The 12,095-nt window shown below is 43.0% G+C and overlaps 1 protein-coding gene across 11 annotated transcripts in view; it reads right to left on the bottom strand.

Annotated features, from left to right (window-relative positions):
- Positions 1–12,095, bottom strand: part of DLG3 (discs large MAGUK scaffold protein 3) — a 58,008-nt gene that overhangs the window by 22,687 nt on the left and 23,226 nt on the right. For all 11 annotated transcript variants that reach the window (XR_014835130.1, XM_003135151.7, XM_013990918.3 and 8 more), the window contains one exon: positions 4,088–4,202. Coding sequence is in view for 10 of the 11 variants with exons in the window: in XM_003135151.7 (XP_003135199.3) it covers positions 4,088–4,202 (115 nt within the window). In the remaining variant the exon portion in view is untranslated. The remainder of the gene's footprint in view (positions 1–4,087; positions 4,203–12,095) is intronic.

Raw genomic sequence — 12,095 nt, 5'->3', positions numbered from 1 at the left:
AATCTACCCCACAACCATGCCCAAATTCACAGGCCTGTGCCTTACTGCTTTCCACGTAGCAGGAGCTAAAGTAAGTATATTGTTCAGTTGTTCAAGTGAAACAGAAATAAATGTCTATTGTGATAAACAAGTAGTTATTTCTAAGAATTCTGAGTGCTTATTAAAAACATACATTTCCCAACCAGCTGAATCCAAATCCATAGAAGAGGAGCCTGGGAATATGTATTTTTCTAGCACACCAGCTGATTCTTATTAGCAAGTTTGAGAAATGCTGAAGGAACCATACTCTATGGTCAGAATAACCAGGTTCAGGAGTTCCCATTGTGGCTCAGCAGAAACGAATCTGACTAGTATCCATGAAGATGCAGTGTTTGATCCCTGGCCTCAGAGGGTTAAGGATCCAGTTCTGCCATAAGCTGTGGTGTAGGTCGCAGATGTGGCTCAGATCTGGCATTGCTGTGGCTATGGCATAGGCCTGCAGCTACAGCTCCAATTCAATCCCTAGCCTGGGAATCTCCACATGCTGCCGGTGGAGTCCTAAAAAAAAAAAAAAAAGAATAACCAGGTTCAAATTCAAGTCTTGGAATTTCTTAGCTGTCTAACTGGAGTTTCAGTTTTCTCTCCTAAAAAATGAGAACAGTGTGTACTTTGTAGCATTATTTAAAAGATTTTAAAAGCAATTTATTTATTTTTTTAGGGCTGCACCCGTGGCATATGGAGGATCCCAGGCTAGGGGCCAAATTGGAGCTATAGCTGCTGGCCTACACCACAGCCACGCCAGATATGAGCTGCGTCTGCAACCTACACCACAGCTTACGGCAACTTGGGATCCTTAACCCACTGAGCAAGGCCAGGGGTTGAACCCACATCCTCATGGATACTAGTCAGATTTGTTTCCACTGAGCCACAATGGGAACTCCTTAAAATCAATTTAAAAAGATAACAAAGGTACTAATACAGAGCACGTGTTCCCTAAATATTCCCTTTCATCCTGAAGACTCTGGGAACTACTGAAAGCCTCTGAAGAGATCTTTTGCTTCAGCTCACTCTGTGATACCCAAATGGTTGCCCAGCCTCTTCTATAATACCTCCAGTGACAAAAGATCAAATTTACCGTCTCCAGAAGGAGTTCAATTCCATTTTCAGACACTTCTAATCATTAGCTCTTTCCTCCTTGTGTTGAACCTCGGGTGACAGAATAAATTTAATCCCCTTTTCACATGATAGAGTGATGCAATTAATTTAGATTAGGAAAGTAAGAGTAGGTATGGAGGGGGTCCATTTGGAACACACTGTTTGTTTGAGGCACTGGGAGGGCAGCTCCAGACCCGTGTCCAGCAAGTGGCTGATATGTTGGTCTGGAGCTCAACAAAGCGATCAGGGATATTATCTACACAATGACAGGGTTTGAGGCTGTGAAAAATAAATGACATTGCCATTTAAGGGACAGAGTTAATGAAAGGTATTGAAGAATTGTCAGCAAGGTAGAATGAGAGCCTTTAAAGAAGAAAGCAGGTAATTCATGGAAACAAATGTCGTGAAGAGGTCAGACCAGTGGCAGGAATCAGTGAACAGGTCACTGAATTTGATGACTAAGTGGTCACTACTGATCCCTGACGGAGTTGGGCTTCCGCCCCTCTAGATTCTTCTGGAGTCGCCTGGAACCACATCACCATGACTGAAAAGCAGATGCACACTTCCTTTCCTACTGAAAGAGAAGGAAGTTTGGAGTTCAGTTTGAAGAAATAGCAACAGCAAGTACAGACAACTGCAACATTTCCCAGGCTGAATGCTAAGATGGGTTTCTCCAAATTAAGGCTCCCATACGCCTATCTTTTTGGGGAAACACTGCCTAGTACATTCCCTCCTGGAGATTAATCACAGTAAAGAACCCTATTTTCCTCTGTTTTATCCTATATTTGCCCAACTTACTGAACTGCTGATTTTTCACACCATACTTAACATCTTGAGGAACTAGTGTTTCCTGGCACATAATTTGGCAGATGTGGTGAACAGAGATAAACAAGACGATAGTTTAAGGGACTATTGGTATCAAGGGTATTTTTTTTTCTTTTTAAGATTGAAAGAGACTTAAATATGTTTAATAAATGTTGAACAAAAAGAAGCCACTGTAGAGTTAAAAAAAAAAAAAGGCAGAAAACAGGCAACAGAGCAAGCCAGGCTCTGGTAGAGATTAGCTTTAGCAAAGGATCTCAGCTCACTGCTCTAGCCATAAAATATTATGTCCCTTGATGAAGTTTAATGGTTACAAATGTTCACTATGCTAAATGATATTTACTTTACTTAGACGATACAGATGTTATATAGATAAGGTTAGGAGCAGATGATATAAACTATATAAAATGATTCACTAGAAACAGAGTGCAGTTTCCACCCTCGTCCCCAGAGTTAGATGGAATATGTCCGAATATGTCCGTTGCCAGGACCAGAGAAGGGTGTTTCAGGTCGGAAGCTGATGCCCCACTCCCCCTGCCCAAGCAGGGAGAGCTCTAGCACAGGATAGGCGGAGAGGGGATATCTAAAAATAAAGCTCTCCAAAGAAACTGTCTTGCCTAAAGAGCAGCTTCCCACGCACACTGAAGTGCCACATCTGCGGGGGCTGGAAACACGGGAACGGAACAATCCTGACCAAGTCACATAAGTATTACCCTTTTTCGGAAGGCGACAGCACAATTCTGAGTCCACCCATCGGCACCCCAGTGTCTAGGCTGCAGATCCAGAGCAAAAGGCTTTAGTGAAAGAAAACAGGAGACTGAAAAGATCATCAGTGACTAGTCCAGCCTTCTTCTTGCTCTCCTCCCTTCATAGCAAATGTGAAGAAGGTTGCTCTCAACAACAAGTTGAGCTGAGGGTTCATTTTAGAAGAGAACCAGGAAGCATTACAGTGGGCCCAAATCTGGGCTCCTCAGGCCCTTCTCCCTGCAGGGAGGGTCAGGGACCAGCAGCCAAGGAGAAAAAAAAATCTAGCACCGAGAGAAAAACTGCAATTAGCATTTACATTGGTCTCTATCTTCCTCTCAAACCCCAAGGACAGAGCAGATGTCATGTTGCCAGGCAACTAGCAACTATAGCCTCCCCATCTCAGCCCCCAGCTGGTATTAGAGGCCACTAGAAAAAGTTCAACCCAGGGGTTTGATACAAGCATCTCTCTCTCTCTCACACACACACACACACACACACACACACACACACACACACACACACGGCTCAGAGGCGTATTCCCACCGCCTCTTTCCCTGAGGACTTTAACCTTGAAGAGACAATGTTCTTGCCCCAGACTGCTGGAGTTTTGCCAAGAAGCCCAAGCAGGAACGAGGAAACTATCCTTAATTCTAGGAGGAGTCCATAGTGTTCATTTAGCAATCCAACTCCCCAAGAGGTTTGTACTTTGACCTGACACAGTATTATAATGAGTCTCAAGGGTCACAAACTCAGCCTTGGACAGTATCTCAGAACAGCTTTCAGCAGCAATACACTCAATGCTATATATCTGTTCCACCCACCATTCCTGGGGAATGTACATCATTTCATCCCATGTCCCATAAAAAACAGCAGATCAGTGCAACAGGGAGTGAGGAAACACAATTAAAAAAAAAAAAAAAAGCCCAGAATGCAGCAACCTGTCAGTTCTTTGGGCTCGCAAAAGAGACCCTGTACCAGAATATAGTGATAGCTGATATGCTCAGATACAAATTCTGAGGTCTATTATGCATATGTGGAAGGGGGGAATGCCAAGTTTCCCCTCAAATCACAGATTGCAAGCAAAGTACTTTGAACATTTGAGAGCTATGTGAATGCTGACTAGCAACAATCACCCAACAGGTCTTTTACAATTAGAGCAAACTGAAATTTTCCCATACTGAGTCATTCAGGACCAAAAAGGAAAAAGCCAGCTCACAAAAGAAAGGAGATACTGACCATAAAGTACACAACCTGAGCATACAGTGCAAAGTGTTGTTTTAGTACCAGGAGTACACACTCCCTACCCCACTAGTTAAACAAGAAGGGCAGGGTTGGCACGGAGCTCCTCTGGAGCAGCACAAGGCCTGATACCCAGAAGACTTACCTGACATACAAGGACCTCTTCTCACTTGTTCGCAGGGACCCAGACCCAGAGCTCATACTGCTGTTCATCATTTGTTCTCGCAAGTCATGTATCTTGGATTCAAAACGACTGTACTCTGTTAGGGACACAAGGCAAAAGACAGGAAAAGAATGAACCCAAGAAGCTGCACTGATCCTGCGTGCCAGCAGCCAAAGAGCCGGGAGGACCCTTGGCTTCAAAGCAGCCAGAGTCAGCCCAGTCAATCTTTGCTTTGATAAGCAGAGTCCCTCCTCCAACCACAGACAGGTTTCTCTCCACCCCCAGGCTAATAGAAGAAAAGAATACACCTGAAAAAAGAGTAACATTTGGACATATTGAATGGAAAAAACTTTTATCTGCCTTGAAATCTCACTGATCCTTAAAAAAAGTAACAACTGGAAAGAGGTTCCTGAGCAGCCTTCATAAATCTTTAGAGCAGGCAGCAAGGCCCAAGGAGAGCAGATGGGAAAGGAGACTTTCCCAAAAAGTGGATTGCTGAGAACAGATGGCCCTGAGATGCAGGGTGGAGGGGCAGGAAAGGACCTGAGGCCATTATATCATTGTTAGGCAAAGAAGATGATCTGTTTCTAGATTACTACTTTTTTTTTTTTTTTTTTTGAGGGGACAGAATGGAACGCAGTACAAAGGTAAAACAAACCTACAATCAGAAGAGATCAAGAGATCACAAAGCTCTCCTGAGTTATTTCCCTTTTAACAAACAGGGTCCTTAGCTTCAGTAACAAACATTAAAACAGAAATTCTCCCAAACTCAGATGTCTACTGACATCTCTCTCCTCCAAAATCGTCTAGTCAGTGGGGTCATAAGTCCAAGTGCAGCTCTGTAGCCCACTGACACCATCACAACAGCCTGAAAAAGCCTTATCATTCGGGAAAGGTGACTACAGGTTTACACCCAATTTAAGAAAGCCTAACATGGGAAAATGAATTCTATCCATATAATAATTATAAAAGGCTTTTTATAGGGCTGCTTTGCTGTGACATTTTCCTAGTACATTTAAAATATGATATTCACATTTATCACACACACACATTTTTCAGGTCTATGGTTGCCACATAAAATGGAATACATCTAAGGCACAGGCTGTGATGATGGTAGAAAACAGGCATACTTCATTATGACAAGTTGATTTTAAAGGAAGTCAAAATTTATACTAGGGGTTGAAGGTTGGAGAACTGCTTCAAAAAACAAACATATTTCCAGGGAAAAAGAATTCCACAAAAGTATTTTCATGCACCACAGAGGGCTGGCAAGAAGCATCCCCATCTAGCCTGTATGACTCTACAGGCAGAAAATAAAACACCTGTTCCAACACCTGACACTCCCCTTCCCTCAGGAAAGTAATCTGACCTTCAGCTGGGTATAAAGGGAAAAACTAAAAAGCCTAAAGGGGAGGGAATGGAGTTCCAACTCACACAAATATCCTCTTCTCAACAGAGTATTTTTTTTTTTTTTTTTTTTTTGGCCACTCTGGTACCAATGAAGCTAACTGGTTAAATTCATGTGCTCTTTCATTCATCACGCTCTGGTGTTATGGTGATTTGTTCTCATTACCTACTCAGGTCCCTGAAATCCTGCAGGAAGCAGTTAAGTCACTGACTCACTCATTAAATGTTGGGGGCAGGGGGAAGAGTCAGCAGCTGGAAAATGTCCCTGTTCTGAGGGTTACAAGGCAACACGTCAATACCCAATATAAAGGTAGAGGGTGGTGACTGATCTGTCATAGAAGCTCTGGACTGACCAAGAATGCAGCAGCAGGGCTATCTACCTTTAGAGCCATCCAAGCATGTGTCCCACACTAGGGCTTAGCCCTACAGTCCAGCCCTCTCTAATTGGCTCCTTTCTGGCCCTCCTCCACACTCATCAGCTAAGAGGAGACCTGATGAAACAAAGACTTCTGACCAAGCAGCCCTTTCTTTTTTTTTTTTTTTTTTCTTTTTCTTTTGGTCTTTTTGCCATTTCTTGGGCCGCTCCTGCGGCATAGGGAGGTTCCCAGGCTAGGGGTCTAATCGGAGCTGTAGCCGCTGGCCTACGCTACAGCCACAGCTACTCAGGATCCGAGCAGCGTCTGTGACCTATACCACAGCTCATGGCAACGCCGGATCCTTAACCCACTGAGCGAGGCCAGGGATCAAACCCGCAACCTCATGGTTCCTAGTCGGGTTCGTTAACCACTGAGCCACGACGGGAACTCCAAGCAGCCCTTTCTTGCACAAGTAAAAGGAAGAAATGTGCATTGAACCCAGAAAACGAATCCACTCAATCTATCCTTAAACTGTTTCCCCCTTCCCAATTTGTTTATATATTCTCTTCTTTGGAATTGACTTACCCACTGAACTCCAACTTAGCAGCAGGTCATGGCAGTTGCTTGGTAACTACATTTCTTAAAAAAAAAAAACAAGCCTTTAAAAAACAACCACCAAACCACCATTTCCTCAAAGCTCCTAATCCAAGGTTGATAACGCTGGGCCAGAGGGCCCACTTAAAATAGACTACAGAAAGAGAACAAGGCTATTGCTTTAAGGAATCCACTTTCTGTTTTCTACATGCTACTAAGCTTTCAAGTCTATTAAATAGTGTTTTATTCACTTTTTCCCCATTCAGATGATCCCTTTAGAATTCCAGCTTCTCATCAGTCTCTGCCTTTTATTTGTAGAGTTATCTAATGTCCAGTAAGCACGGAGTAGCCTCTGAATAAATGATTGTTGAGTAAACGAGGGGCAAATTAGAAAACTGTGCCCAAGCTGATGCTTCTGTTCTCAAACTAATAAACCTAATGGTTTATTACACTGAGGGCTGCCAGCTTCACTGAGGGATTGGAAAGGTAAAGAAGTGTTCCCATTTACTTTTGTTCCCAAGGTTAATTGTTGTGAGCCATTGGGGTATATGTTTTTAAAACACTTTTTTGAAATGTTAGTAACCCACACTGGACATCTGATTAACGGACTTCGTTTATAACAAAGAAAAAATAATTCTAACAAAAAGCTGTTTAGAATAGTCTTTAGATAGTACCTCATCTTAATGGAGGAATCATTTTTCAAGGGCAAAAGCTTTACTTAAAAAGCATCTGGGAGGAGTTCCCTTCCTGGCTCAGCAGTTAACGAACCAGACTAGGATCCATGAAGATGCGGGTTCAATCCCTGGCCTCACTCAGTGGGTTAAGGATCTAGCATTGCTGCGAGCTGTGGTGTAGGTCGCAGATGAAGCTTGGATCCCGAGTTGCTGTATCTGTGGAGTAGGCCGGCGGCTGCAGCTCTGATTAGACCCCTAGCCTGGGAACTTCCATATGCCAAGGGTGAGGCCCTAAAAAGCAAAAAAAAAAAAAAAAAAAAAAAAAAAACCATCTGGGAGCTCCCACTGTAGCACAGTGGATTAAGAATCCCACTGCAGTGGCTGGGGAGTGGGGGGTGGGGTGTCTCTGCAGAGGTGTCAGTTTGATCCCCGGCCTGGCGAAGTTTGTTAAAAGATCTGCTACTGCCACAGCTGCAGCTCGGATTTAGTCCCTGGCCCAGGAATTTCCATGCACCGGGAATGAGGCTATTAAAAAAAAAAAGAAAAGCTTCTGAATTTTAAGACCTCACAATTTGCCAAGGTCCCTCTCTCCCTTCCACTCACAAATAACAAAGCCATCGCTGGAAAGCATCTCCTAGGCTTAAGTTATTGCTTAAGAAGCCCACCAGACTGGGCTCTAATCCAAAGGGCCTACTTCAAACAGGCCATTTTAAAGAAACACCAGTTAGCAGTAAAATCTCAAGTCTACTAAACTGTGTTATATTCATTTTTTTCCCATTCAGATGAACCAAACCATTTGTGATCCACAAAGATATCTATGGTGAGTCATTACTCCCTCATTCCCTTTACTAATCACAGAGAGAGAAAGGGGGGGGGGGGGAGACAATCAGACGTCATTCCCCAAACCAGGGTTTCTCACTGACCATCTGGGGTGCCTCTGAAAGATCAGGATTTTGGACTCTACCCCAGATGCACTGACTCAGAACTTACTGAGTGGGCCCAGGAATCTGTATTTTTAACAAGCATCAAGGTGATTCTGATGCCCAATAAAGTTTGAAACTTCTGGTCTTTGATTGCAACATTGAGTTTTGTTAGTTCAGGGAAAAGATAAGTATCCTGCAGTCTGTCTCAAAAGGAAGGTAGGACAAGAGGGCTAAAGAGCTCTCAAAAAAAAAAAAATTGTCAATACAATCGAAAATCCCACAGTAAAGGAAAGTGCTAAAGAGGCTTCTATCCAATGTACCTGCAAAGAAAGCTGATGAGTTTAGTTTTTCAAATCATAAAAGTAACTTTTTTTTTTAAATATTTAACTTTTTTCTTTGGACATTCCTGTATCACTTCCTCATCCCCCTACACAAAAGTAACCAGCTTCTATGAGCATTTCTACAGCATAGATTCCTAGAAATGAAATTGCAGGGTCAAATTATATGCATGTGAAAAAATTTGAGTAGCACTACCAAACTGAACCCCAGCATTCTGAAAATTTTATGACTGGAAGTGAGGATAAACTGCTATTCTAAAGCTTCCAGGAGCTTTTCTTCTCCTGAAGAAAGAGGCAGAATTTACCTTTAAGGACAGATTGATCTTTTGTTTGAGGGAAAAAAACTTTAATAAGCCTTTTGGTTATGCAAAAGTAAAGCCAAGATTGCATTCCGGAAAAGACAAAAGCCAAAGAGGAACCTCAAAAGGTCTCTTTGCATAATCACAGAAAAGGTTGTCTTCCTGTGGATGGAGTTGTGGGTTCAAAAGGCTTGTCCTACCACCTACAGGGCACTCTACCTACCTCATCACGACCAGTCTGCCTCCCTCTACTTGATAATTTCATTCCAAACTTCCCCTCCCCACCCCCATCACAATCAGTTTTGCTGATGTTCTTCCTAGTTGCTTTCTCAATCCATCTCTTTCTAACTTCCATTGTCACTGCCTCTTCATTTTCCAATGACTATTTTGCCTCTTGCTTTGATTTAGGTCACATTGTGTCATCTCTTCTCTGGACCACTGTTGTATTGCTCTAGCTGGTAGTCTGCCCTCAGGCTCTCCAAACTCCAGTCCTGCCTGCTTAAGAATCTTGTTTGAAAAGCCTTCCTAGAACTCCAGCTTGTGGCCCCCCTGTCCAAGTATCTATAGTAACGCAACAGCAACTAAAGAACTTCAATATCGCAACTAAAATTTTAAAGAATGCCAAAATCATCTTCCTGTCACTATCAGCCTATCTATCCCATCTCTCATCACACAGATCCCCTTTTGAGCTACCTGCCTTGAATCCTTGAACACAATCTGTTCATTCCTATCTGTTATTCCCTAGTCCTACAATTTTCTCCCCTAACACTCAACAACATCCTTTACGTCCTTCACCACCTTTCTCTTTTCATCCCAGAAGATTCATTCATTCATTCATTTATTCAAATATTAACTAAATGTCTACCATGCACCGGGCATTTTGAATGCTGCTGGGAATATAATAGCAATCAAATGGTTCCTAGAAATTACGATGATGAAAAAAACAACTATTTAATTAACATTTTAATTACTATTGTGACAACTGCTATGAAAAAAGGGCTAAAAGCGTCTAACGGGGTGATCTGTCTACTGAGGGGGGGATGAGGTGTGTTAATGAAGATTTCCATGAAGAATCGACATTTAACGGAGCCTCTAAGGATGAAGAGTTAGCCAGAGGAAGATCAAGAAAACATTCCAGAGAGAAGGAACTGCATGTGTGAGGGTACGAAATGTCTGGATCACAAGGAAGTAAAGGGATAGTGGCAGGAGATCAGACTAGGAAACCAGACAGGGGTCAGAATATACTTGACCTTGTAGACTACGGTAAAAAAATTTGCTTTCATCCTAAGAAATCATTGAAAGCTTTCAAGTAAAGGAATGACATGAGCATGTGTGTTATCACTTGGGCTATTATGGGAAGAATATGTGTGGTGCCATACATGTAGATTTAAGTTTCTTGGACAGCCAAGGACCATGCTATGCTTTCTCTTTTCATCTAGCCCATACAGTCCCTAGGGGCCCCTGTTTTATAGCATCCAAACCAGCTAGTCCCCTAGCCTCTGCTCAATATATCCAATATTGGGAAGCTCTCTATTCCTTAATTATTAGACAACCCTATTCAAGAGAAAATTCTTGGGAGTTCCTGCTGTGGTGAAGTGGGTTAAGAATCTGACTGCAGGAGTTCCTGCTGGGGTACAACGGGAAAGTCAACGGGATCAGCAGCATCTCTGCTGCACCAGGACACAGGTTCAATCCCCACCCGGCACAGTAGGTTAAGAATCTAGCCCTGCCGCAGCTGCCATGTAGGTCAAAACTGCGGGCTGGATCTGATCCCTGGCCTGGGAACTCCATATGCCACAGAGCAGCCAAAAAATAAAATTAAAAAAAAAAAGAAACTGACTGCAGCAGGTCGGATTGCTGTGGAGGCGCACATCCGATCCCTGGCCAATGCAGGGGGTTAAAGGATCCAGCGTTGCTGCAGCTGCAGCACAGGTCACAGCTGCAGTTCAGATTTGATCCCTGGCCCAGGAACTTCCATATGCCATGAGTTCAGCCATAAATAAATAAATTTTTAAAAAAGAAAATTCTTGTGTTCAGAGCCGTATCTTTTGCTAGCTGGTCCTAAAACAGCATAAACCATGACAAATTATCTTCATAATTGTATGAAGGAACAGCTTAAAGAAAGTCAAAGAGCTGGGAAAGCCTGGAGCAGGTTTCAAGACAACTGAATAAAGCTGAATAGAAGGTAGAGTGTGAACAGGGGAAGGGGAAGTGATGGAAGGTTAGGAGCCAAATTATAAGAGTTTGCAATAGGACCTTCTTAGTAGGTTTTGGGAACCACTGTTAAGTGTTTAAATAGTAAAGTGATACAATTAGAACTAGATGTGGGGGAGTTCCCGTTATGGCTCAGAGGGTTAAGAACCCAACTAGGAACCACGAGGATGCATGTTTGATCCCTGACCTCACTCAGTGGGTTCAGGATCTGGCTTTGCCACAAGTTGTGGTGTAGGTTGCAGATGCAGCTCAGATCCAGTATTGCCATGGCTGTGGTGTAGGCTCCAGCTGTAGCTCCATTCGACCCCTAGCCTGGGAACTTCCATATGCCACAGGTGTGGCCCTAAAAAGAAAAGGGAAAAAAAAAAAAAAACAAAACAGAACTAGGCTTGAGAGATTATTCTGAGAACATAACAGAAAAGAGGAAAGAGAAAGATAACAGAGAGTAGGGAACCTATTCTACTAGTACAGGCAGTAACTTCACAGGCTTGACATAGTATGTGGGGGCAACTGAGGACAGAAAGAAGTGGCAAGAATCAAGAAATATACTGAGGAGTTCCCGTCGTGGCTCAGTGGTTAACAAATCCAACTAAGAACCATGAGGTTTCAGGTTGGATCTCTGGACTTGCTCAGTGGGTTAAGGATCCAGCATTGCCATGAGTTGTGGTGTAGGTTGCAGACACAGCTCGGATCCTGCATTGCTGTGGCTCTGGCCTCGGCCAGCAGCTACAGCTCCCATTAGACCCCCTAGCCTGGGAACCTCCATATGCCACGGGAGTGGCCCTGGAAAAGGCAAAAAGACAAAAAAGAAAAAAAAAAAGAAAAAAAAGAAAAGAAAAGAAATATACTGAAGCTAGAGGACAGAAAATCTGACATCTGATTGGATGTAGGGTGAGAAAGGATCAAAGACAACTTCTGAGTTTTCTCCTGAAAGACCAGGAAAAGGTGGGATAATATCAGCCATAACAGAGAATCGCCATCATGTCATTCAAAATAAGCTCTCTCTTCTCCAGGCTAAATATTATTACTTCCTTAACCATTCTTCATCTAACATGGTTTCCAGGCCCTCCACTACCTCTTCCTTTTAAAAATCCAGTGCCCAGAATTTGTGGTGATGTCACTTCCTTTACAAAACTGTAAGTTCTTTGATGTGGCTTGTTTCCTTCTCAAAGTTTAGCGTGGCAA

This window comes from Sus scrofa, chromosome X (assembly GCF_054392235.1).
Source record: "Sus scrofa isolate SSC_HxYL_T2T_F1_AM1 chromosome X, Sscrofa_HxYL_maternal_Yorkshire_Landrace_v2.0, whole genome shotgun sequence".
In the NCBI taxonomy this organism is placed as follows: domain Eukaryota; kingdom Metazoa; phylum Chordata; class Mammalia; order Artiodactyla; family Suidae; genus Sus; species Sus scrofa.
This window is presented reverse-complemented; position numbering and strand designations above follow the sequence as displayed.